The sequence below is a fragment of the Lepeophtheirus salmonis genome, chromosome 3 (genome assembly GCF_016086655.4).
Source record: "Lepeophtheirus salmonis chromosome 3, UVic_Lsal_1.4, whole genome shotgun sequence".
NCBI classification, from domain to species: Eukaryota; Metazoa; Arthropoda; class Copepoda; order Siphonostomatoida; family Caligidae; genus Lepeophtheirus; species Lepeophtheirus salmonis.
The window spans coordinates 9231469-9259256 of NC_052133.2; the positions used below are offsets into that span (position 1 = coordinate 9231469).

The window sequence follows — 27788 nt, forward strand, 5'->3', positions numbered from 1 at the left end:
TGTACAAAACAGGTTTAATCTGATTATAACCCCCTATTTCCTAGAAATAACCCAATATTCAATATTATTAGCACTTCGTTATCTTTCTTGTAGCATGCAACCTTTCCTCCAAAAATAAACTTGAAAAAAGGCCCGAAATCCGGTGGTAGTTAGCTAAATGAGTCAATCATACCACCGCTATATACTCGCGGACTATCACTGTCACATTATTTCTTCACCATTTTAAAAATAAATTACATATTATTATATGTAATATATACATATACAGTATTTTATTCGATACTGTATTATAATATTACTTAGTATTATTTGATTAAAAGAGTAGTTATGAAAAGTTATTATATTAATTATATGAAAAAAATAGCTAAAATTTCTTCATAGAAATAATAAAATGGCCAATATATGTATATATATATTATATAAATGACGAGGGATCAACAAGAAACTGTATCCCTGGTCTTTTGGAAAGGGAGCATATATATTGAATAACTTATTACTCTGTGTATTTTTGAAAAAGAATAAATTGTGAAGAAGAGGGAATCGACAGCTGACAACAAAATACTTAGGGTATTTTTGTGTTAGAGTTATAACGCCGTGTTAGAATCTCTCAGCACCCTCGAGCCCACTTTATAATAAAATAAAAATATTGAAAGGGAGCGCGTTGTTTAAAAGTTATAAATTTAACTAATTTCATATGTTTGTACCTTTAAAGATCCATTCCCACACAGTAGACATATTAATTCTTTGTGGAAAACACAACATGAAAGGACTCCTGTTAATTATTGCTATTACGCTTCTTGGTTCACCAACTCTTATTGAAGGTGGATTTCGATGTGGTTATCTTGGAGAATGGGCTTGCAAGCTCACTTGTAAAGCAACTGGTCATACCACAGGTAGGTTTATTGATATTATCCTTCCTTTATATTGAATTGTGATATACATATGTATATAGAGTTGAAATTGAAATCGTTTGACAGTTATTTATAGGGCTGGGATTTAGAGACCGAAAGAACGGTGGGTCATTTTATTATATTTCTTTTCATTTCATTATTTAGGCATTACCCACTTTCGCATAGCTATGTCTAAAAGTGGATTCATGCATTGGAGTAGCCTTTTACAATTTTCTTGGACTCCTTATAGCATATTTTAAGTTTGAAATTTATCTGAGTCCAGATTTTTTTACGGAATTCTTTATCTCTAGTATCGGATGCTCACTTCAACAAATATAACATGTATTTTGTTGTCGGTTGTCAATGTTTCTCCTTCTTTTCACCGTATTATTTTTGTCTTGAATAATAATTATATTGTTCGGAAAAATTGGCCTAGAATTGTCTAACTACCCAAGATTAATAGAAATACAAGGTTAGACCATCATGTAATCGGACTTGCTAGAATTTTCAATTTGATGTATCTTACCCACTGCTGGGCAAGATAGGCAGATTTTGAAAAAACACACAACCACTAATACACTATGACGTCAATATTAAAAGCGTGGTGGAAGTCAAACATCAGTCGTACACGCATTATGGTATAACCTAGTATTTCTATTAACCTTGTAACTACCGACTTATTTTGGGCACTTTTCCCCGATTTCTTTTTCTATGAGAGGTTGTATCTAATGACGTGTGTAGAATATATAAGTGAGGTTGTGCTTAAAGGCCTTGTTCTACTTCGATATATGACACGGCTGTACCTTGCCAACATTCAGGGTATCGACATTCGGGTGAGAAGTCTTGTTTGTTTTACACTTTGGGACGCACCAAGCCAATAGCTGTCGATTTTAGTGCTACTTGTCCCTTAATCAGTTTTCTGAACGTTAAAGGCTTGAATTAGAATGAGTTCTTGTTAAGCTGTGAACACTTTGCAACAATAATAATTCCATATTTAGGAAGAATTGGTTTACTAACAAATAACTGTGGACCTTTTTTATGAAAAGTTGCATGATAAAATAAAGGTAACGATGTATTGAAGAATCCCTTTAAAAATAAAAGGCATAAGGAGGGGGGAAATAAAAATAAATTGATGCAGGGCAAGTTAAATTAACGGGCACCTTTAGAATCGTTAGAACCAATTGAAAACAATAAATGTTATGGTTGGCTTTGTTTTTAAGTCTCCAAACCTTAGCTGTATTTTGTAGAAGGTGAAGACTCAAAAATGAGGATCCTCTTCAGGCCTTCTAGCCTCAGTTCTGAAAGTCTGACAATTTTATACTTGACGCCATTCAAAAGAACTGACAAAAAGCTAAACTTTAATGTTTGTTTTGTTTTTGAGCAATCAAAAATGTTCAAGTAACACGGCAAACGGTAGAGGGCGTGCGATCTATCCACATACAAGATTTATTCCGACAAGAAGATCTTCAAAGTGGACGCTGTTCTGAACAGGAGAAGTGATCGCTTCTTGACTTAATCAAGAGCTCAGGTTGAGGGAACCTTAAGGACCTAACATCCAGCTCAGGTCATGGTCCTCGGCGTTGTGGCGTCTGACGGTAGTAAGATGCCTCCCTAATTCTTCAATGCCAACGAAAAAGTCAACAAGGACATCTAATACGAAGTCCTCAGGTGCCATGTCTTGCCATAGTTGAAGAGCACGTTCTCCATGGACAACTATGTGTTTACCCAAGATTGTGCCCCGGTACATACGTCCAAGTAGGTGCAACATTTCTGTAGGGAGAACATGACTGCCTTCTGGCCGGCAGAAATCTGCCATTCGTCCTCACTTGACGTGAACCCCCTGGACTTCCCTGCTTCATGCATCTTGGAGAGCAAAACAAACAAGACTTCTCACCCGAATGTTGATGTCCTGAATGCCGTGATCACAGGGGAGTGGAATAACTTGTCCTTGGAATTCATCAAGGGCAACTGTGCTTCTGTTCGTCCCTGTATTGAAGCCATCATCTAGAATATATGGGAAAAAATTGTACAAAAAGTGTAGAAATTTTTTTAATTACCAACTTTTGCTTCAAAAGTTGGCCACAAAATAAAACTATGTAGGAGTGAAAACGGCTTTTAAAATTTTCTAATTTTGAGTCCACATATTGTATATATATCGTGTATAAGTTGTGATGTCTGTATAGGTTGCAACTTATATAAGAAAAATGTACAAATGTTAATTTCTTGGTCTTAAAATTGACTATTTAATTAAAACATTGGGCATTTTCAATCTATTAAAAATAATTTATATTATAACTATTGTAAATCCTTCATCTAAAATTATTAATCCCCTTTTTTGGTTGCAATTTGTACAATTTGCTTATACAAGTCGCAACTTGTACAGAATCGCTATTTCACAACATATACTTACTCTCTAAATGTAGGATCATCATAGAGAGAGATACAGAAAGGCTACCAACAATGCTAATATACTCTCATTTTACGGTCAAAAATTACATTTGTATAGAGTATTTTCTCAATAATTGCTAACTATCATAATATCGCCAACAAAAAATATCAAGTTTATGAATAAAAGAAGGGAGATATTGCATTTTTCAACCTTATTTTCAATACACGTCGTCAACTTTAGTAAAGTATCTTAGTTTACCATGATAATGAGCTGTGTAAAACGTAAATATTTTGCCATTATTCTTAATTTACGCCTAATATAAGTCTAAATTAGGCTCATTAAAATGATAGTAGAGTGACTTATGATCACGTCATTCATCAAAGATTTCTCCTATTCAGACGCCTCGTTAAAAATTATTAGAGGACCAGACGTCAAAATGTAATAGTAAAGAATGGAGCATGAGTGCTGTTTAATTATATTCCTTTGTAAACAAATCGACAGTGAGTGGCACCGTCTTGTGTCAAAATAATACAACACCCTGAATGATAATATTATTTAATAAAAAATAACATGTACTTATGTTTTTCACATAGTGTGCCTCTCAAAATTCTTCTGAGCATGCGCCATTAAAAAAAAAAAAAAGCTAAAGACGTTCACACCACCTTGCGGGTAATGTATACAGGTTATGGCAGCAAAACGTGGACGGTTAATTAATGTTTATTTTCTCATTACTATGAAAAGTTTTAGTGATTTATTTTTTTGATATTCTGTTTCTGCCGTCCTTTTTACATTAACAAACTATGATAATCATTCATTCATTTCATCATCATGAGCTAAAACAAGCAAAAAGGCAGTGCATCTCAGATCTCCTAGACGCTGGAGTTGATGGATGAAGATTACGGACAGTGTTAAGTGTTCTAGGAGCCTAGTTTTTAAGTTGACCAAGATGGAAAAAAATGGAGAAGTCCTCTCTAGGATCTCAAAAGGTGGAGTAATAATTTAAAGGGACATGAAGTTCTTGTTAATTTTTGAGAAGAATATAAAGGAGGATCCCACAAAGTTGATGAATTGCCTCGCCAATGACTTCTCTGTGGCTCCTAGGACCATTAGGAGGGCTATAAAGCACAAATCAGTACCAAATTGTACCGGTCCTAAGTCTGGACTGAATGAATAAGTACCGGCATAACAATACTAAAAAACTCTATTGTAAGCTATATGCCTTTGCCAACAAAATTTCCATCTTTTAAACCAGGGATGTAAAGTCATAGTCAAAGCTTTTTTTGGTGGATTCGGAGTCAGGAGTTGGAAAATTTATACCAGCTACGAAATTATTATAATATATTTAAAGTACTATTAATCTGTTAAACATGAAAGTCACGACTATTTAATAAATTTACTTCACAAATTGCAAACGTGTTCTATACGTGCTCTATAGTTTATACAATCACAATTCCTAAGCTATTCGAAATTTATATTATTATATTACGTAGTGTGTAGCCACTAGCCATGATAGTTAATGTGTAACGTTGAAGAGAGAAGTTGTGTGTATTGTCGTTCCTGGGTTACGAGAGCATAAACTATGTTCCGAAACGTTTCAATGAACCAGCAATAGATATAAGTCATTTAACTTTGGATCCATTTCATTTGTTGTTCATCATCTTAAATATTTTTTTATTCCAAATATTTTCTGTATACCTGGCACAATTATTTACTAAATATAACTAATAACTACCTATAACTTTAATATAAATATATATTTATAGTCTCTCCACTCAAATAACTAAATAGTACTTATTTGGCTATAAAATGTATTATAATAAAATTGTGTGTTGAAGTCGGAGTCGAATATTTTATACACAGACTCTGCGGTCCTGCTTTAAACTCCCTTGAAATAAAATAAAGCAAAGCAATATTCCAAATTTTAATATTGATTGATATATTTTGAAAATTCCGGAAGTTCTAATTATATAATATTTATGTACATTCTATATATTTACACTACTGTTTCTATATACAAAATAACTATATTATGATTTATTTATACGGACATTGATCCAAGTATATTTGACTTTAATAAGTACATATATGTCCTGAATGACGGAAAACAGCCTTCATTAATGCATAATAATATTGATAATTGTCAAAAAATTTTACAAATATACTTTTTTTTTATATTACAATTCATTTAGAGTATAATTAGTGCAAATATACGTCTTACGTCATGATAACACGCTATTTTGCAGACAATAAGATTATATTACCTACCTAAAATATCATAATTACAGGAAAATGCGACGCGAAAACGGAATGCAATTGCTCTGAAAAGGATCTTGATGTATCAAAAGAAATAGACGATATCCTTGATGGTATCGACATTCGCGATAAAATCAGTGAAAAGGTCACTGAGTTTACTAATTATGCATCCTCTTGGCAAATTGAGGAGAGTATTAAGAAAGTGATTCCCTCTCGATGCCTAGTTTCTAGCGAGTAAGTAATTTATTATTACAAACAAAGACTTATTTCCTAATCAGTCTCCCCCCCCCCCACACTTCAGTCTCATTATTTGTACCATTTGACGGTCCTCAGGACCGATTAGTCGGTAATAAAGGATTCTAGGGAAAGAACTGTTAAGGGAAAAATAAACAATGCAATCAAAAGACAAGGAAGGCTATGTTCCTAGCACTGACCTATAATATCGTGTTATTGTTGTGACGTAGTCGCCCTTATTCTTCCCTTTTCACAAGGAGGAGACAGCCTGTTCAAACTGGCTGCGTGTCTGGAGGAACATGTAGAAGGTTCTAATTTTAAGCTAATCAGAAATGAGGAACGACTAAATCTTACCTCCCTTGCCTTGAATGAACACTCTTTGCTTCCTAGAGTCCTTTAGTCGGCCCTAAAGCATTAAACCAAGTAGTGCATCAAAGGCTAACGTCATTATTAGCAGAAAAAAATATCTTGGTCAAAATTTACTTTTTTTTGTCCGCTAGAGGTATTATTATTTCAAGCATTTTGGAGAATCATCTCCTGTTCTCTTGTGAATGAGTCAAGTACTGTACTGTTTCTACTTTTATTTACTTCATTATTCATATAGTTTTTGTTTGAACAATTATGGAAAGGGAATTATGATTCAAAAGGATTGAACGGTGCTCGATGCTTTACTTGATTTAATGCTTTAGTCGGTCCTAGCTCGTATAATAGAATATATAATACACTTCCTGTGACGTAGTTAGTAAACTATGTCATTTCAACTGTTGTAGTTACCATAAAAGATCGATACGAACCGGTCCTATGACTCACATTTTATTAGGACTGGACTGTGATAGGACCGTTGTCTTCTTAGTTTTTTTAAACCCCAATCCAACACTACAAAAAATAATAGAGACCTTTCATATGACGTCAGTATTATTGATATCGTCCATTTTGGGCGCCTAAACAACTAACTTTTACGATAATATTAACCTATTTTCATATTGATATTAAGCAGCTATTAGATGTCAAAATGGGACCAACAAATAAATTGACTGTTTATTTAGTAAAAATATCCAGTATATGACGTCGGCTTCAATTATGATGCAATTTATGATGTCAGTGAAAACACTCTTTAGTCTTTTGAAACTGAATATATTTGAAAACTCCAATTCCTTTCAAGAAATTGATATTAAAGTTGCATTTGACAAATGATATTTGACTATTTTTATATTTTTAGCTTTTGCAAGTCAACATGCCAAGCCGTGGGTCGTCGCAATGGAGTGTGCAATAGTGATAATACGGACTGCGACTGTGATGATGAATTTGTATCCCCTCGTCAATGGGCCTTATGTGTAGAAGATGCCATTTGTAGAGTGGACTGTCAAAGAAAAGGCTACGCTCGTGGAAAATGTGAGGGGGAATTTGGTTGGGATTGTAACTGTATCACCTCAAAAGGGTCTGCAGGTGAATAAATATGATTAATTATAATTATCCTCATTGATCCTTAACCTTTTTGTAATGCACTAGTTGATAATACGAAAGAAGAGGCCACTGACGTTGAAGGTAATTTAGAAATATCCTTTTAAATAAATATTGAATATTTGATTTATCTTATTTAGACCGTGGCCCTGAGGAAGTCCCTACTAAGCTATCATAATAAAGACCTTTACATCTGTTAATGTTTGCATTTGTCAAAGGATGCTTTTGCATATTTATATTGATACTTTTGTGATTTTTTTAATATATATTCTCTCTTATAATTCCATATATTATATTCTACATAAAAACTTATGTACTATTCAAACATTGAAATAAAAATAGTGTAAGTCAAACATTAGTTATACAACTTGGGATGGAAACATTGGCTAAATAGGCGTGAGCGATTTTTTTAAAGGTTATGTTGGTAAGAGCAAAAGATGAGTGATCTTTTGAATTGTGCCACTCTATTTTGAGTAACAAGGAGCACTAAGGTTAAGGATGTAAGGCGTAAGAATTTTCCGAAAGTGAGCATATTAACCATGACAATTGGAATACAGTTTAGGAGGAGAGCAACTTAATGTAATGAAGTTCCATAAGATAAGCTGCGAGTAGCTATTAGGGGAAAGAAATAAACAAAAGTCACACTCCGTATCAAGTAAGGACATAGGGAGGAATTACTCCGTTTTCGATCCTCAATCCTACTCCGAGTCCAATAAGGAGGTACACTTTAAAACCAGTGATGCATAAAATAAGTCCTGCCTTTATGTAAATATAAAAGAAACGTGATAATCCTGATAGTTGGAAGAATGTCAGGAAGGAGAGCATCTTAGATGTCATGACCTTTTCTTAGATCAGCTGCAATCAGCAATGCGACAAAGGGAATAATGATAGATCCCACTCCTTATATACTAAGGAAAAATAGGCAGTAATTATCCCGATTTTGATCCTCCATTCTACTCAGAGTCCAGCAAGAACTTGCCCTTATAACTCCTGAGCAAGAATAACTAAGTCATTCTTCCATATTGTGCGCTTGTTTTTAAGGAATGTTTCCCTAAATTGATTTCACATTTTGTTCAATAGTAGAAAATTGCAGAGAGAAGACGTCCCACCTTTTTATCTGTCAAAAACAAACTAACTATGCAAAATGGCTGATATTGTATGTTGTGGACGTGTGTACGAACATCATACAAAAATAAATTTGAGAATAGAATTCGGAATCCGAAAATAACAGTTTCTTTTTTATCAGAGTAGTATATTTTGAAGTACTAGTTGTTTCAAATGATGATTAATTGGAAACATGGATAAATTATCTATTTTTTTTTTTTTTTTTAGTTGAATTTCTAGTTTATATACGTTTTCTCTTCATCATATCAATGATGATGTTGTTTAACCAAGTTATTGTGGGAGGTTAGTGCTGCTGCCTGAGGGAGAGAGAAGGAGAACGTGCTAAAGGAAGACAGTTGTAGTCCAGAAAGTTGCGTTCCATTTTTGAGCTCAAAAAACGTACGCAAACTGGATAATAATAATTATCATTCGCCAAGTTTGTATCACTAGAGTGAAAGATAACATGGAATATAAACAAATATAGACCTCTGAAGTTGATTTTTTAGTGCACAAATGGACATCGAAATGAGAAGCTCACGGGTTTTTATAGGATTTATATTAGTTTTACTAATTTGTGTTCAATGCAGAGTATTAAATGCTCTTGATAACCAAAATTATACCTATAAAACTGAGTGGTACGATAATTTAGTAAGTATCATGGGTTACATGAATACCTAATTTAAGTTATTCAACTTCCAGGTGGATCATTTCAGCTTTACTACTAATAAAACTTTTAAACAACGCTTTTTAATCAATGACACGAATTGGGATTCCGCTCATTCAGGTCCAATCTTTTTATACACTGGAAATGAAGGAGATATAGAATCATTTGCCCAAAACACAGTAAGTGAAACTTTATTATTTTGAACTTTTAAAACATTGTTTAATTATTACTTACTTTTTAGGGGTTTATGTGGGATATTGCTCCAAATTTCAAGGCGCTCATCATTTTCATTGAGCATAGATACTATGGAAAGTCTTTACCCTTTGGGAAAGAATCTTTGAAGGTAAAATACAGAATAGATTAATATTTAAAGTTTTAAATACTAAATCTTAAGTATTTTGAGTATTTAAAAAAAAGAAACAGAAAAGGAACGTGGTCACCCTGACAATTTCAAGAATGTTTTGGAGGAGATCAGCTTTGCTGTCATGACGTTTAACTCTCATAGAAGGAAATAAACACAAATCCCAATCCGTATCAATCAAGAACATAGGAAGGCGTTTCTCTGTTTTCACTTTTAAATTCTACTTTAAGTTCAAGAGGGACTTAAATTTTTAACTATAGATGAAAAAAATATGATAATGTACGAAGTCCCGACTTTTTGTAGTTGCAACCTAAATATGTGTTGATTAAATTTTCCAAAGCCAATAGCGTTATTCTAATATTCTTGAAGTGAGAACATAAAACTATAAAGAAATCACTATTGTGTGAAAGACAAACAATAACCTTGAGGATTTGTAGCGAAGTTATAAGCGTAAGTCCTTGTTGGGCTCTAAGTAGAATTGAGGATCGACATCGGAATAATTCCTGCCCATACCAATGCTAGATACAGAGTGAGATTTGCGTTTGTTTCCTTCATCCCATAGCTACTTGCTGCTAATTTTTAAAAACCCCGTCATGACAGCTAAGCTGCTTTTCTCCAAAGCATTCTTCAAATTATCAGAGTAACATACCACCGGATAATATTATTTTCATCTACGCTAATAAACTTGTGATATTAACTTGGCATTTCTTTTTAGCTGACACGTTTTCATCATTCAATAGTTTTATCTTCCGAATATAATATAAATTGCAACGAACTTGCGATATTAACACGTAACGATATTGCCCCCAACGTTTTTTTCCCCAAACCTTTTTACCACAATCATTTTACAGTGAAGCAGAGAGAACATCTAACAGCTTTCGAGTATTAAAAAATATATCTTCGGGTTGCCAACAAAAAAAAAAACCCTCCACACAACAAAATGCTTAGGATTTACAACCCAATTAGCCAATTAATTTATACATAATGATTTCTTTTTTATATATAGCCTGATCCCAAAATGAACGGATACTTAACGTCAGAGCAAGCTCTGGCAGACTATGCTAGTTTTGTCACGTGGTTTAAATCCACAAATAAAAATGCAGCAAAATCTCCAGTTATTGCCTTCGGAGGTTCATATGGTGGGATGCTTGCAGCATGGATGAGAATTAAATATCCACATATTGTTGATGGGTAAGGCCTCAATGTATTTTAAATTATTCTATATTTTTGTATTTAAATATAGGGCTATTGCTGGTTCGGCACCAATTGCTCAATTTGATACTCCATGCGAGAACTTTGGAAGAATTGTAACATCCGATTATTCATATTATAGCAAATCCTGTTCAGGAATGATCAGTCACTCCTGGGATGCAATCAATAAAATTGGAAAAGACGGTATGTTCAAGACTGAGCTAACCCATATTTAACTTCTCTTGGAAAATTGCCATTGGGAAAAATAGCCTGAAGATAACTGCCATAGAGAAAATTTCCTGTTATTTACTAACAAATTCAGAATTCCTTGGCCCAAAACATCTTTCGTTCAATGGCAAAGCCACCAAGTAGGTTAAAACTACTGCTGCCACTTCATAAAACATTTACGACATCTCTGAATAATTCAAAATGAACCCAAAGCTGGGTCGTTAAAAGCTATAGCGAAAACACCAAACAGGTTAAAAACAACTGCCAACACTTCACAAAGCATTCAAGCCCCCTCCAAATACTTCAAAAGGAGCCTTGGATCCATGGGTTGATTAAGGATACGGCAGGACCACCAAGCAGATTAAAAACCCCTACTAACACTTCACTAATAGTGTAGGCCCCCTTTGAATACCTCAAAATGAACACCGAGCCCATGGGTTGATTAAGACTACGACAAAAAACTCCAAATACGTTAAAAGCGATGGGCCTGGGCTTCATTTTGAAGTATTTGGAGGGGGTATATATAATGTGTGAATTGTTAGCGGGTGTTCTTAACCTGCTTGGTGTCTTTGCCGTAGTCTTAATTTTAAAGTATCAGCAGGGGGATTAAATGCTTTAAAAAGTGGCAGAAGTGGTTTTTAAGCTGCCTGGTGGCTCTTTCATTGGATAAATCAAGATTTGGGAGGAAATATTGAGATGTTGTTAGTAAATGAAGGGAAATCTTCCCAATGACAATTTTCCATACTGACAGTTATCTCCATAGCAATTTTCCCCAATCACAATTTCGTCAATAGAGATTTTCTAAATCCCAATTTTCAACCGGCAATTTTGTCGAGGGCAAATTTGTGTGCACACTATTTAACACTTTATAATTCTTTTTTTATCCAATAGATGCGGGTCTTATTAGACTTAAATACCTATTAAAACTGTGTTCGAAGCCAAAGTCAGTTGATATAATCAAGTCCTTTTTAACGGATGTTTGGACAAATGTAGCAATGATGAATTACCCATATGCGACTGAATTTTTGATGCCTCTACCTGGAAATCCTGTCAAACATATTTGCAGTGTTATGTCACCACCCACTATTCCCAAGCATCCAGAGGACATAGTAAACTATATATTCAAAGGACTAAATATATATGCCAATTTTACAGGAAAGACTAAATGTATTGACTTGGGTGATACGGACCAAATCGGAGCAGAAATGTGGGACTATCAAGTAAGAATCTTTTGAGAGGCTTGAACTCGTTCACTATTTTTCCGTTCATTTCTCAAAAAAATCAGTTCAGGGACTAAACTCATTATTTTACTTACAATAATCACGACTATCATTTTTATTCACTCTAAGCCTCAACTGACAAAAGGGGGGAAAAAAATTGAAGAAAAAAAATGGGAGCTAGCCTTCTGTATTTTCTTTTGGCCAACAAATAATAATTATTAAGACAATATTTATTAATTATTATATAGGTTGAATTGATAATATTATCAATGACTGAGTATGAAATGGCTTTAATTCTAAGCAAATACTCTTGATTCTAAATTTTATGTAATACTTTTCTTTTTTTTTATACTACGTAGAGACAGCTGCTTTAAATAATATAATAGTCCAGTTATGAAAATTAAGTATAATAGCTTGAAGAAAAATACGCTACATTTAGTGTTAGATCAGTCTAAAAAGACTGCAGTCCTAATAAAAATTGTTAGTCCTATGACGGGTCTTTCTCGGTCTTTTCTAGAAACTAAAACAGCTGAAACTACGTAGTTACTACTAACTACGTCATTTGATACATCAAAGTTACATCATAATTAATTCTTCAATCTTAGCTATGAGTGAAGAAAATAAAAAGATAAATAGGGCCGTACGACTGAAGGACCCATGTATCAATCCTTAGAACCGTTGAATGGTAAAAAAGATGGGATTGATAAAAAAAAAAGACTGAAAGGGGCGGGGGGGAAAAGAATGATAAGGCGATCAGTCTTAGGCCTGATCCAACACTAGCTACATCATTGTTCATTTCAAGAAGATAGTAATTAATTCGATCATTTTTTGAAAAACAAAACGCCAACCACATGATCAATTTTTTCCAATCTTAATTCCTTATGGAACAACATTTTACGCTTGAGATGTCACTTTTGAAGTACCACAAATGACGTGAATTAATCATTTGAGGTACACATTTTTGTCTCCCCTTTGCAAAACTTACCTTGGTTGAACTCATGGTGGTTGCCTTGTCAGTTATAAAATCATTTATGATACCATCAGCGCCTGTAGTGGACAAGAAAAGTATAATCGTTTTTTATGAGCACAATCATATGTAACTTCTTTATACAAAAAAAAATCAATATAATGGGATAAATGACGAGTACTTTAATCTCTAGAGCGCTCGCTAACAAAAACAAAAAAGTGTTCCTCGTATGCTAAATACACAACACCTGTGAGATTATTTCATTTTTATATAGCAGCGTTTGTTCATTATTTAATCGCTCGTCGTTCTCCTTCTGAAGTATGGATTATTGCATATCTTTGGTGTAAATTGATTTCAAAATACATCATAAAATCAATATTTATGAATTTAAATAATATTTTCTCTTCACGAATGCTATTTTCAAAAATTAAAGAACTAATATCAAATTTTTCGAATTTTTTTCCAAAAATCCACAGCTATCCACAAAAAATGAAATATTATATAGTGCATTTTTTGCTCTGCTGAGTAACTTGCCCTTATGACGTTTTTTTAAGAAAATGCATCTTTCAAAAAATAATAATAACATTTTCATCCTGACCAAATAAAGTTCTAGTAAAAAGCAAAGATTGCTTAATTTGGGGGGGGGGGACTACAGGCCGTTTAACAGCCCACTCCCTAACGATGCTCTCGGTGGGGGTGTTCATATCTATCTCTTAACTAATCATTCTAGCCTCTTTTCGCTGTAAATTGATTTATCAATGCATAATAAAAGGAATTTTTAATATAATTATATTATTTTCCCTACACTAATGCTATTTTAAATATAGGAGGTTCTCCTCTTTGCAGCAGTCATTTCATTATCTCCCACCAAAATCATACAACAGGCAGCTGATATTAACAAAGATCTTAATTCAGTAATACCATATGTTTGGCTCCAGCCTTCTCCTCGCTCTCTTATACAAATCTCATTTATATTGATGCAACACGCATACGCCCACATTATTTCATTGAAAACTTTTTTCTTGCATCAAAAGTATGTTTATGACCTATATCAGAGAGCACTATATACAATGCACTCTTCGCATACGCTTAATGCTACATGCACGAGTCTGCAATATGTCATTAATACCAGTACATTGATATTTCTTACATCAAAATATGTTTATGATATACGTCTGGGTTCACTATACTAAAGGTTGAATGACATTCTACAAAATTTAATCAATATGTGTTCTCTCGTAAATGAGTTAGGGATTTATTAAGTGATGTTTTTATATATTAGAGGTGGATTGCCTGAGCCCCGTCTCAACCTCATTTTCCCAAGCCCAAATAGCCCGTGACCCAAACCTTTTATTTCTAATGTAAAATATTTCCTTTACAACTAATCGATGACTTTATTTTTGATTTGACACCCACCCCCAAATGATTTTTTTTTCTTTTGCACTGGAATATTTTTTCGTTTGGAAGAAAAAGATTTTAATGAGAAATTAGACATAATTTTCATATATTTATGAGTATAAGTAAGGCATAAATTATTTTTAATATGTCTTAAAAGTCTTGCACTGAGATGGTAATGCCCTTTTGCTACAACAATGTGGATGACATGTTTGAAAAGTCAAATTGGAACTATACTGAGTATGTAAAGGGATGTCAAGAAAGGTGGAAGGTTACACCTCGACCCAAAATGGCGGATCTCATATATGGAGCAAAGAATATAAAAGCAGCTAGTAATATCATATTCAGGTATGTTTATTTTATTAAATAGAATAGAATATTATATTATAATTTGTTAAACATTGGTATACGTTACTGAAAGGAGACATTTATTAACAAAAGCAAGGCTATTTATCCATCCATGAATATATTTTCTTGGACTCCGCAATGACACCAACTCCTTTCCCTGTTCCATTTAACTCTAAGCAGAATATTCTTCCATTCCTATTTCTAGCCCCAAGTTCCTTCAGTCGCCTCTTGGCCAATTTCTTAAAGGACTCTTTCACTTTATCCCCATCCTCGGTAAAGACTCCAAAATTGATTTTCTTTTTTGTCTGACCATCATCTGCTTTTGAAATCAAGTCTCTTAAAAGTGTTTCACTATTTCCATTTCTGTCTTTAATAATGACAATGCGATCAAATGTGACTCTCTTATGTGATCCATCATGAATTACTATTGCCTTTTTTTGCCAAAAAATAACAACTCTATTACATTCTGTCCCACAAAAATCAATTAATTACGGTCAAAAAAATCTTACAACTCCTTGTATGATGAGATTGCAAATTGAGTAGGTTACAAATATTAAAGGGTGGAACACTAAAATTATGAAAATTTCTAAAAATCAATGGTACCATTGAATTTATTAGACTATCAGCTTTCTGACGATATATCAAATGTTTCAATTTGGGAAAAGATGTGGATATGAGGGCATAAAAGACAACGCATGGTCTTTGTTGTACATATGTATATGCAACGACATCTCTACTCTAATTTATATAATTTTAAAAAAATTTTATAGTTAAGTATTTCATTTCAATTTAAAAAATAAAACGACAATAAATAAGTGACACTCTATTTATAGGTGAACACATTTAAGTAGCATTCGTTTACAATGTTTGAATGTCAAAGATATGTGTTGTTTGTGGGGGAAGGAATGTAATAAAGAGCTATTATTTTAATTGCCTCAAGATATTTAGAAACAGAGGTGGATAGATTTGTTGGGGGCTCTGTCTCATCAGGGAGATCCTGTCTCTCAGCATTTGACCAATTATCCAAAATGATAAAGTCACTCATTTCTAAACTAGTAATTGTTGGTTTTTCAATATATTTTCTTATATTATTGATAGCAAGTACTTGAATTAATGTTCTTGTCCCTTACAGTGATTGATGTAGTAATGTTTTAAGGTATTGAGTCTTAACACTGATAGTCTCAAGGTTTTTATTACGTGGATTCCTTCTGAAATATACATGAATTTATAGTTAATAGAGAAATAATACACAGAGACTAGCATTTGGGTTTAGTAAGGCTGTAGGGGAGTAAATTCTTTAGTCTGCAGCAATGAATGTCGGCTATGACCAAGGGCAATAATAAAGATACACTAGTCCTTGGGATACGAATGCCACAGAATGCAAATATTTTTTAAGATACGAAAGCTGGTACCGTGTTGACAACGGAACGTAAGTACCACTATAAGTTAATTCGAAGTCCAATCCAGAGACAAATTAATATCATATTTCGAGGCAGGGGTGTTCGCAAGGGTAAGGGTATGTTACCCCCTGGTAAAAGTAAATAGCAGATGATAACTTCTTTTTTTTTTTTTTTTTATTAAATTGACCTTTAGAAAATAAAGTCATTTTGCATAAATTTTTAATTTTTTCTTACGTCTGTCCCTCCGAATTACGATATTTTTATCCTTGTCGTTTTTTTTTAATTAATGGTTATTTGTGCAAATTTAGACTCATCCAAGGAAATATAACTACAAAATTTATCAAAAAGATTTATTTGTTTCTTTAAAAAAAAAAGTTATTAGTCAAATTTGGCATTTAAATAAAAAAACTTGCTGTTAAAGCTGTGAAAAAAGGCCCCTCCAAGGTATTACCGTATATTATTTTACTGTCAATACTAGAACTGATTTTTTAAAAAAAAGTGATGTGACGACATCAAGGACCGAACTATATAAGTTTTAGTACTGAACTGGATGGGATTGCATTGTTCTGTCCTAAATAAGAACCAACACAACTATTATGCGCCTTTCGTCAGCTGATACATCTTACTCAATCGTTCGTGCCTTTCACGTCGTTATTGTATCATACAACTTTAAAATTCAATTAAGAAACCGAAAAAAGGCTCAAAATCATATGACAGTTACTTAATTCTGGCCACTTCTTCCAGCTATGGAATTATTATTTAATAACTTTTGATAAGAGTCCACAGCTTAAAAATAAACTATTCGAACTCAATCAATGGATGCTCAGAATACTGAATCGGGGAAAAGCAGAAAAATTGACTGTGGTAATTTTTCATTTTGCAGGGTAACACCGTGATAGACTACATTAAATTGCATGAAATAGAATTACTCTTTCTCAGAATCGAATCGATGTAATACACGTCATTAACTTTATTGTATCACAATAAAGTTAACTTTAAAAAAAACATCAGTTGCTAGTTGGATAAATCTACGTCAAATCTTCCCAACTATGAAACTACTATTCAATAGCTCTAGGGAGCTGTTCACAGCACCTTATAAGCAATGTTGTTAGAACAAGGTTGGGCAACAAGAAAATTGTAGGGTAAACATAGCAGATTTATTAGGTAACTCCTTTTCGTTACGTCATTGGGTGCATAGGTTTATTTTAAATATTATACATAGAAATTTAAAAATGTAGTAATTTAAATTTGTCTTTAATTGATTCCTTATTTATTAAAGCTATATTTTGATTTTCTAATTATTCTCCATCGTTATATTCCCGTATTTGGGGTACCAATGATGTCATCTCTATCGCTAGAAATTTTTCAATGGGAACTCAAAATCGATGCGGACTAACTTTGTTCAAATAACATTGCTTGAAAGGAGCTACTCTCTATTCAACTAATCAAAGGTTAAGAACAGGAGTCATTATCGATTTTGATAATTTTTGGCGAGGGTGTTTATCCCGTCAAAAGAGCATCATGTCTCGAATTTTATACGTATCCGAGTACTAAGGTCCGTTTTGGAGCCCCTCTAATTTTTTGCATACTCATAGTGTATGAGTAGGTTAAACTTCTCATACAAAATTGTCAAAATCAAAGCTTGGGCAAGGCGCTATAATATTTTGCAATAAAGTTTTCATAGTATTTTTTGCACAAATGATATTTTTTAATAATAGTTAAATTAAAGCACTTGCTCTTGTGAGTATTTTAAGGCAAACATTTTTAAATTGGTTAAGTCTGAGCAGAGTTATTCCCCATTGAACTTCGAGTATCCTTCGAAAAGAGCCAAACTTTGAGGGACTACTAAACGGGACCTCGTGCTCGCTTAAGTATAAAATTTCGAACATGGTGTTATTTTGTTGGTATAAACACCTTCACTAGACATGAAATGCACCAACACTGATTAGAAGAAAAGAAGAAGATGGAATATCGATGCTTGATAATAAAGGATATTTTTCTGTTAGCGGAGTAATGCGATGATGACCTTCTCTTTGTATTGCTTTTTCTCTGGGGATGCAGTGGTCAAAAAGTATTAAAATAATGAAACCCATGCAAGTCGATCTTACCCGGCTACTTGTTCTCTAATTATATGTGAACACACCTTACTCAATCATCAAATTCACATATTATTATTGTTTTAGTAGATGTGTATCTTTCAAGAGAGATTTGAAAGTAAAAATAAACAGAAGGAGGACGTGAAGCAATAGTATTAATGTGTTCTCGTTTCACTTAAGTGTTCTTTTTGGCAGATATGAGCTCTTGATATTGATGTGAATAAGGGAAGTGTTTTAGAGAGACTAGGATAATCTTTTTTCTTGTAGAAAAATATTAAATATGTGTAAGTCATAAAAAAGAGAGTGAAAATTTATGTATATAATATGGAATATTATGAAAAATGATTTTTGCTTGTAAAAATGAAAAAAAGGAACAAGGAAAAAACATTTGACATTTATAGATATGTATATGTATTTTTTAAATGTTTGACATCTTGTGTATTATTGATAAAAAGTATTTACATGCATGTGTGCGTTCTCTTAAAGCAGTGAGTTCCAATGAGTCTATGGGTCTGCAATGTTTTCAATGTCTCTTTTTTTTTAAAAAGATAATCAAAAATGACCTTTGGACAAAAAAGATAAAAAAAAGGTCACTTGAAAAAAAAAGTTTATATCAAATTAAAGTGATTAAAATGTTTTTTTCTAAAAATAAAAACAAAGGTCTTTAAGAAATGTTTTTTTTTTTTTTTTTTTTTTTTTAATTAAAGGTATTGCAGAAATGTACTTTCTTTTAAAAACCGTCATCGAAAAATTTATTTTCAAAAAAAAAAATATATATAAAAATTTATCTTCATAAAAAAAAACCCATCAAGAAATGTATTTTTCTGAGAAAGGGTAATCAAATAAATATTTAAAAAAATATATTCTTATAGATAAATATTCTTAGAAAATTAGTTGCTCAAACAAACAAAAAACGCCTATGACCTCCGTAAAGATTAGGAGTGTTGGTGTTTTTGACAAATCCTTGACAATTTTGACAAAAGGTTTTTTTAATTACTTTGTTATTGTTGAACTTTCATCAATGCCTTTTTTTTAGATTTCGACAAAGTAGAATATTGTTAATTTCAAAATTGTGACAAAAAAAGTTGTCTATTTGTCGAATTAGGCAACAAGATTTTAGTCTCGAGCTTGGCTCTGCAAGGTTACCAAAGTTCTCTTGAAATGTCTTCTCTATTTAAAAAAAAACCGCTCCCTTTTCCATTATCATATTATTTTCATGTATGGCAAGGCAGCTCTATTAAATCCTCAATATTTTATATGCTCTATATCTATTGCATAAGTTCTACATATTATTTTTATGATTTTCTGTGACGTAAGGGAAAACCCCAAGTAAAAGAAAGGATATAATTAATATAAGAATTATGTAGGAAACAGACTTGATGCGTTAAGGATTCGATTTCAGAACACACACTGGACAAACGAGTGATTATGAACATATATAATATGAATTGTGACGCAGTCATGAATATATACATATGTTTTTTGTCATTTTTTTTTTGTAATTTATATTTGTGTTGGACTCGAGTCAAACATTTGGATTTCAACGAATTTCCATTCACACACTCCAAGCAGTTGGGGGTCTCCAGAGCCACAGTCAGAAAGTCTGGAACGTTGGAGACGAAAAAGGGTAAACTGGACTAGCTGGAGTTAAGAAAAAAAAACCCAGGCCGATCCCATTAGGCTCCATACAAGAATTTTACACCAGACTGTCCTGAAAGCCATTACAAAAAAGTGGGTGTAAAGACCCTTGTGAGGGTAAAGAAGCCACTTTCGGCACCAGTTATTAAAAAACCTTGTCTTTAGTTGCAAGACTCTTTTGAATTCTTTTATTGAGACTTTTAGGACCCCCCTCCTCCAGTCCTGATGATAAACCCCTCATCATATTTTGGGTGCATGTCGAGTCGAACGCCTGGACAGAGGCCCTCAAAGCCACTTTCAGTCAGCACTAGGATGCTTTGAGAGAGGAATACATCCACAGCGGGTGTCAGGCCTTCCAGTGCCACCTGGAACCCATCATTGTCGATAAGGAGGGCTACAATAATTATTAAAAGAGTTCAGACACACATCTATTTATAGTATTAATATTATTGAAATTCTATTGTTAATTGATAAATTATACCTTGATGAAGTTTAAAATTCAAAGTGTTCAGATTTTAATGGGACACTCGGTAACTCCACAACAAATCTTCAACCTTGCTCTCCGTCATTCATGAGCACGCATACTCCGTTGTTACACTTTATACTTAGATGTTCTCTTCTCTAGAATATAAAAAGTTTTGCTGTCATGACGTTTCTTAAATTAACTGCACCTGCGTGGGAAAGGAGATAAACACAAGTCCCACTCTGTATCAAGTAAGGACATAGCTAGGAATTACTCTGTTGTCGATCCTCAATTCTACTCCGAGTCCAACAAGGACTTACACCTTTAACTACAAAAAAACAAAAAAAAAAACAGTTCATGTTGCTAACAAAAAAAAACTCCCACGGTTAAAAATGCTTAGGAATCATTATCTATTATAACCTCGCTGAGATTATGTCATAAAATTATGGTAATTTTGATGGGAGATATAGATCACTATAAGGTACCTATAGAGCTTCTTGCTCGTTTGTATGTTAGAATTTTCAAAATAGGCAGGAATAATTAATTCAAACATTTATATATTTTATTTGGTCGAGGTATGTTCAGGGCTGGCTTTACCGTGAGGGGCATCTAACGTATAGATACATACTTTTGTGGAGTTAATTTTGATTAAGCATTTGATAACTTTTGTTTTAGAAAAAGCATTTCAAATGACCCCTCATCTTATTTCTTTCGTTTAAGCACTTAGCCTGTGCAAGTTCCACGATTGTCACCTAAAAACTTCTATGGAAATGATATATAATAAAGAACCCATATCATTGAATTTTTGTGGTATCTGCTCCCGCTTCCTAGAGGCCCTACTTTTGAGTGAAAGGGTACATTACCCTTTCAGTATTATCCTACAGTCGACTCAAAAATGAAGGCAAGACTTCTAGAATGTTCTTACGTTTAGTTTAGATAGATTGGGTGTCGTAATAAGAATCCCTGATGATTTCTAAGGACTCAAGTGTATCTCACTTACACAATGGTTTATTTTATCCATGCACATTAACAATGATGAAAATGGTGTGTATTTTGGGTGTGTTAAAAAAATTGAAACCGAAAATCAACATGGTAACCCTGAGAATTTGAAGAATGTTTTGGAAGAGCGAAATAATAATGCTCATGACGTTACATTGGATCAGCTACAATCAGCTGTGACAAGAGAGGAAGGAAAAAAGAATATAGAAAAAGGACATGGGCTAGAATTACTCCGATTTTGATCCCCAATTTTACTCTAAGTTCAACAAGGAATTGCAATTATATCTCTTTAACAAATCCTCAAGGTTACTCTCCGTCTTCCATGAGCACACACGAATGCTCAATTAGGTTTTGAAAATAATTGAATGTAGTAGGAAAGTTATTTCACTACTCGGGGGTTAACCAATAATGTTATTCTTCAGATTACTAACTCCAAAAAAATGGGCTAGCAGAAAAAATACACATTTTATATAACTACACATTCAGCATTTTATTTTTAGCTTACACTACTCTGATAGTTTAGAGTAATTGAGAAATTTGACAAATCCTAACTCGAATTTGCCGATTTATTTTGATTATTTGAGTTTATTAAGTATAGTCGAATTTTTCAAAAAGTTTATTTCGGCAAGTTCCAGTAATTTTAGGCAAAATGTAAGCTCTAGTATAATCAAGTTTGATCTATACTCGAATCTATCAACACCAATTTATATTATCTTTAATTGCAATTCAGTAACAGATTGACGATGGGGGGAGAGAGCTTTGACATTTCATATGTTACAATAGTGTGTTCCCATTTTTAAATTGCACACGTTCCTCATTCTATATAATTTTAGAGTAAAGGTTTGCAAAATTGTTATTAGCTGAGAAAATGAGTAGGAAGTTGAGAGATTAATATTATGAAAATATGCAGAAGATTTCCTTATACAATTTCCTGCGTTGACAACAACAATTATTAGTATTTGTGTATAATTATAATTCTTACACATCAGAGCATAGAATGGGTTCAATTCTCCTTCAAGCGTTTGACGAAATAAATTTGTACATTTAAGATGTTAATACTAGTGTTATGACTCGGTCCAAGACTGAATTTTTTGTTTGGTTCGATTTTTAGAGATTCTTTTAAACTAATATTTCGATCCTGACCACGTTCACAGACTGTCAGAAGCGTCCGCAGGGAGTTGGCTAGAGGAGATGTAGCCCTCCCAAAATTAAGGATTTTTTTGTTTTTTTCTAGAAAATATTCCAAGAAAATTTAATTTCTCAATTTTTACAAAAAGAAAAAATTTAATTTTTGGATTTAAAAAAAATCCAAAAACCAAGATGACAGATGATTTTCTCACCAGTCCCCCTAATTTATGTATTGTACACATAGGATTTATAGAAGACATTTAATTTCATATAACGTTATTGTATGTCTCATGTTCACAATTTAGAAACACAACTGACTCCATCCAAGGTTCAACAATAGAATCTGTTAATTTTTTGTAAAGACTTATTTAGTGGACCGAATTACTTCGGTCCATTAAGAATGATAGCGGCCTCAGACCGGTCTAGGATTTGCAAGATGAATCCCAACACCAGTTAATAAATGAAGAATGGAGTGTCAATTTGTATATTTTATTTCTTTCTTTAGGATTTTTTAGATTAATATTTTGTTAAGTGATTTGTCTTTGTAGAAAATAAAATACACTTTGACGTCATTCATGAGTATAATGTATTATTAGTATTAAATAATATAGGGGCATTTGCCGCACTTTTTGCTTCTGGATCAATTACTCCAAGAAAGTCCCCAAATTGAAATGTGGACACTGGAGATAAATAAGTGTTCAGAATTCAATTTGGGGAGTATAAGTCAAACTTTCTTGGAGTAATTGATCCAGAAGCAAAAAGTGCAGCAACAACTGTCCCTACATTATTTAGCTGAGGAATTGATCATTCCTTCCATCGGCTGACAAACTCATTGTGTTAACTCCCTCCTCCAAAAAAATGAGATTTCTTCTCTACTTTGGCCGGAACACACACTGGGAGTGATCCCGAATTTGATTTAGGCAAGCAGGCTGAGTATTTACACTTAATGACGGTATTGGCATCTAGACGAGCTCAACAAGATATTTGAGGATATGTACGAATGTCATTGTTACTCATGGCAAAGTTAATTTTATTTAGTATTTGTGATAATGATACCCTGTTACCATTTATTGTGTGAATAACTATGAATTTTTATTAAGAATTTAAAAAAAAATCCAATTCCCCCTCTCCTCCTCGAAAACATAATCCTTTGCACGTCCCTGATGTAGAAGGTGGATTAAAATATAAGAATTTTTCGAGAGTTTATAAGAGAGACTGGAATGATTTTAAATCCTATATTAAGGACCGATACAATTCTACTTTGTATGAACCTTGAAGTAGTCTCCAAGTATTATTGACATTGATGCAAATTGATAGTATTTTGGGCATATTAAAAAAGAAAGCGAAAATCAAGAAAGTAACCCGGACAATTTGTAGAGTGTTTGAGGGGGAAGGTAGCAACTTAACTGTCATGACGTGGTATTAGATCAACTACCGGATGAGTAGTTAAAATCTAGACGCTTATAAAAGAGAGAAATATGGAAAAACACATGGAAGGAATTGATGCAAAACAGCTTTTCCACCTGTCCTCATGTCGAAGCCAGGGTCTGCTGGAAAGATACACTGAATCTCGAAGCTCTCAAGGCTGTTGAGGAGCATTTGAGCTCTTTATGTCCCAATTACATTATCACCACCTCTCAGAGCTTGCAGCGGAGGATCAGGGCCATTATCAAAGTCGTTGGAGACTACATTGAAGATTAAAAATGGGTTCAGTACATGTGTTAACATATGTGCAAAATTTAGCTAATTTAGCTTCCCTAGTTTCCAAATTAACTTGTTAAAATTCCAGAGTCAAAATGTCTATTTTTCAGTTAAGCCCCCCGTGTGTCAACTATTATTTAATATATTTAAAGGTCATAAAAGTCAATTGTTTTTCCAGAAGCTTTCAATGAAAGCGACCCGTCAAAATTATATAATTGTTATAAAATATCATATTTGAGTGATAAATTAAGAAAATTAGACGCAATAGTATTTTTTTGATAAATAAATAGCTTGACTTAAATGATTTAAATTTGAACGTATTATAGAAGATTAAGATCACTGATGTATAGATCTGAAAAAATCACTCTCAAATAACTTTTTAAATCCCTGTTTCGGCTTAAAAAACATGCTTCATGTTAAGTTTTAGTATTGAAAAATAAGTTTGAAGGATTTTTCCCAAAATGGTGTCTGGATCCTTCATTTTTAATTTTTGTCAATTTCAATCAACCTTTGGATGTGCTGCAAATTACGTTAGATTATAAATTGATTGTTTTATGGTTGATAAAGGCCATATTGCACCCAATATAATTTTATTAATAAAATAAAGGTAAAATTCTTGGATATCTTAACTCATCCTAAAAGTTTGAATACAGAAGCTATAGTTGACTGAAATACCTGGTATTCAAAAAGTCTTAGACAACCCAAATGATAATGATTTAAGAGGATATGTTATGTAAAGTTCCATTCAAATTTTTCCATTTATATCAGCTAAAGCACGACTTCTTAGGTAACGAAAACGAATAGTGTGACATTGTTTTATGTTAATTATTAACAAAAATGGAATAAAAAAAAGTTAGAAATTGGCACATTACTCCGCGTTGGCCATAGCATCTCTGACATTGTGAAGAGGATGAAGTTTAACTTTCATACAGTGTACAAGGTCAGAAAGCTTGTGGAGTGTGGATAAAGCCTTAGGAATCTGCTGAGAAGGGGTGTACCAATAATAAAAAACATGAAAAAAAGGACTTCGGGTCTAAAGACTTTTGGCTTCCCCAATCCCCTGATTTGAATCCTTTGTACCTTTCAATAAGGTGGTATACTGAGTTCAAAGCCTGTAGAGTCCTCCACAGCAACATCACCAACCTATCCTCTGTAAAAACCCATTGAATGAGGTTGTAGAGGACTTACATTGCTAAAGTATGTACTCTCTTCCGGCCTCGTCTGGAGGCTGTGATTGAAGTTATGGGAAATCAAATTCACAATGTGTTAATAAAAAAAGTATTTTTAAGATTTTCCTGTACAACCTCATTCTGATTTGATCATGGTATTACCTCGCTAATACAAAGTACTTGTAGAAAGCCACGTTTGTTATAAAATATTGCGAAACAATATGATAACGTACGATTTGAATATCATGAAACATATTTACAGATAATTAATATGACAATGATAGTCTGGGAATACGTAAGAGATAAATATCAGTTGGTATAATTGACTTATTTGGCTAATTGCCAACTGATTTTGGGATTTTTCTGCTCCTTTTTGAATGAAAAGTTGCAATATATAATAAAAATAAGGATATGTTCTATCAACCTTTCAGGTTGCTGCAAATTACACTTAGACTATAAATTGATGGTTTTTATGGTTGAAAGGGCTATATTGCAGTCAATAGAAGTCTCTTAAATCAAATGAAGGTTCTAAACAAATGGTTTAAGAAGTGTATCTTAACTTATCTTAGAAATTTGAATAATAAGCCTATAATTGACTTACAGATATATATCAAGACGTGAAAGAATAAATTGGGGTTTACTCTTCTTTTTGATTTTGGTTTTTATGTTGACGCCGTACAATTGTTCTGGAGCTTCCCCTAATAAGCGAATGCCTATTTACTACTAATAGGTTGAGTGATAGACATTTGAGCTCTTTTCCTTGTAGAAATTACTCATGTGCTCTCTTATGATAATTGAATTTAATTTATACGCTTTAAGTTCCAAAACAATGATTACGTGAAAATGAAAGCTTTTATACTATGATGTATTTACAAGATAACCCACCTTCATATACATATTTAATAATACGTGTATTTGCTTACATTTCACTTGATGAGGGATAGACATCAAATGCTATTTAAATGAATTTGCTGAAAAATGAATGAATAGTTTTTTAACGTATATACAAAATTAATTCATGTTTATGTTATTTTTAGTAATGGACTCCTGGATCCCTGGTCATCAGGAGGGATCATGCACTCGGTTTCAGACACTGTGGTTTCCATCATCATTCCTGAAGGAGCTCATCACCTTGATTTACGAGGATCCAATCCCAATGATCCTGCATCAGTCATTCATGCTCGTCAATTGGAGAAGTCATTTATTCGAAAGTGGATTAAACAAGTTGGGAGAAAGGGCATTCTGCCCAGATTTTACACCACAGTTGTTTTTTAATACAATTTAAAGACTACATAATTTATATATATTATTTCGATTTCCTATATTTGATTCAAGTTCATTTAGAAAAATATATATTTATACAATTTAGATACTTATTTTTAGTATTCATATTCCATTGCCCATGGGTTAACTGTGTAAGATGACTATATTTAGGTACAATATATATACACCTTCGAAAGAGTCATTCCATTTACAAGATCAATCCTTCTGTTTCAATAGGCAGAAGAAAAGTATTCATAAACTAACACTCGTGCCTATACTTATAAAAAAAATTGCAACGAAATAAACATGCCTGGATACAGCTGATCTTGGCGAGTGTTTGCTGGACTACATCTTGCTTGGCATGTTCCAGTCTGATAACATAAAAGAAATATTCGTCTAGTAAAAAAATCAGCCAAAGAAACTTCTAAATCAGTGTGAGACAAATTTTGAGGTAGAAAAAAAGATGAGGATGAAGTCCATTGTGAAATTGAATTGAATGACTATCTCAGAGATTAAGGGGTTTTTGGCTGATGTTATCGTTGAAAAATCAGAAATCATCCTCTCAGATTGGCAGCCTTCAGATCTGGAAAAAATAACAACCACAATTAAAGGCAATGCATTTGTTCCGGAGTCTTCTTGCCTTTCCCTCAAAAAGAACTTAAATTTATATCATGCAGATCATTTGTGTCTGTTGGGCACAGTACCCCAAAAACAGGCCCAACATTTGTGGTTTTATAAGGGGGTTGGGAGGGGCCTTACTGATAGCTTATATAGGAGTGATGGGGTATGCTTCAGGTGGAGAATATAGGAATGGGATATATCGTAAAACCATTTAGAAGAACTCCTTATTTTATATTCTATGGTCTTGTTGGCGTTTTGTCTATTCAAGGTTTTTCCTTCCCAGCATTCTGTACGATACATTAAATTGAAAATTTTAGCTATAGCTACGTCATAGACTATAAGTGGTCAAAATCTGCCTGTGTTGCACAGCAGTCGGTACAATCATCAGATTGAAAATTCTAGCAAGCCCAATGATTACATGATGGTCTAACCTTGTTTTTATATTAATCTTGGGGAAGAAATTTCCTTCCCTATAATTATTCTCTGAAAAATGTACCATATTAAATAGGATTTCAGCGTATGTACCTTCGGCAAGGCAATTTTCTCTTTCTAAGTTTTATAATACTTACAACTCTACTCTACCATAAAATAAAAGTTGCGATTAA

The 27788-nt window shown here is 33.1% G+C and overlaps 2 protein-coding genes and 1 long non-coding RNA gene across 5 annotated transcripts; 2 read left to right on the forward strand and 1 right to left on the reverse strand.

Annotated features, from left to right (window-relative positions):
- The first annotated feature begins 412 nt into the window (after positions 1-412).
- Positions 413-7580, forward strand: LOC121114212 (uncharacterized). The gene is made up of 5 exons (XM_040708093.1): positions 413-893; positions 5565-5766; positions 6986-7212; positions 7276-7311; positions 7368-7580. The coding sequence occupies exons 1-5, from the start codon at positions 695-697 to the stop codon at positions 7403-7405; spliced, it is 702 nt and encodes a 233-aa protein (XP_040564027.1). The 5' UTR covers positions 413-694; the 3' UTR covers positions 7406-7580.
- Positions 7581-8305: 725 nt separating this feature from the next.
- Positions 8306-26667, forward strand: LOC121114210 (lysosomal Pro-X carboxypeptidase). 3 transcript variants are annotated; one of them, XM_040708092.2, is made up of 9 exons: positions 8306-8489; positions 8560-8979; positions 9031-9174; positions 9237-9338; positions 10363-10547; positions 10600-10751; positions 11667-11995; positions 14518-14705; positions 26337-26667. In XM_040708092.2, the coding sequence occupies exons 2-9, from the start codon at positions 8845-8847 to the stop codon at positions 26572-26574; spliced, it is 1473 nt and encodes a 490-aa protein (XP_040564026.1). In that variant the 5' UTR covers positions 8306-8489; positions 8560-8844; the 3' UTR covers positions 26575-26667. The 3 variants fall into 3 exon arrangements, with proteins under 3 accessions (XP_040564026.1, XP_071743112.1, XP_071743113.1); XM_071887011.1 differs by having other exon boundaries at positions 8306-8477; XM_071887012.1 differs by having other exon boundaries at positions 8306-8474.
- LOC121114213 (uncharacterized) lies at positions 14696-18447 on the reverse strand. Its single transcript, XR_011779182.1, has 4 exons — positions 18214-18447; positions 15811-15913; positions 15640-15757; positions 14696-15136 (listed from the first exon to the last, which is right to left on the reverse strand). It is a non-coding gene; the product is annotated as an uncharacterized lncRNA (long non-coding RNA).
- Positions 26668-27788: the final 1121 nt, after the last annotated feature.

Excerpts from the sequence above, each read along its gene's own strand:
- LOC121114212 (XM_040708093.1), top strand. The coding sequence starts at position 695 with ATGTTTGTACCTTTAAAGATCCATTCCCACACAGTAGACATATTAATT. Across the intron at positions 894-5,564 it reads AGCAACTGGTCATACCACAG|GAAAATGCGACGCGAAAACG; the intron begins GTAGGTTTATTG and ends TCATAATTACAG. Across the intron at positions 7,312-7,367 it reads AGAGGCCACTGACGTTGAAG|ACCGTGGCCCTGAGGAAGTC; the intron begins GTAATTTAGAAA and ends TATCTTATTTAG.
- LOC121114210 (XM_040708092.2), top strand. The coding sequence starts at position 8,845 with ATGGACATCGAAATGAGAAGCTCACGGGTTTTTATAGGATTTATATTA. Across the intron at positions 11,996-14,517 it reads CAGAAATGTGGGACTATCAA|TCTTGCACTGAGATGGTAAT; the intron begins GTAAGAATCTTT and ends ATGTCTTAAAAG. Across the intron at positions 14,706-26,336 it reads GCTAGTAATATCATATTCAG|TAATGGACTCCTGGATCCCT; the intron begins GTATGTTTATTT and ends TGTTATTTTTAG.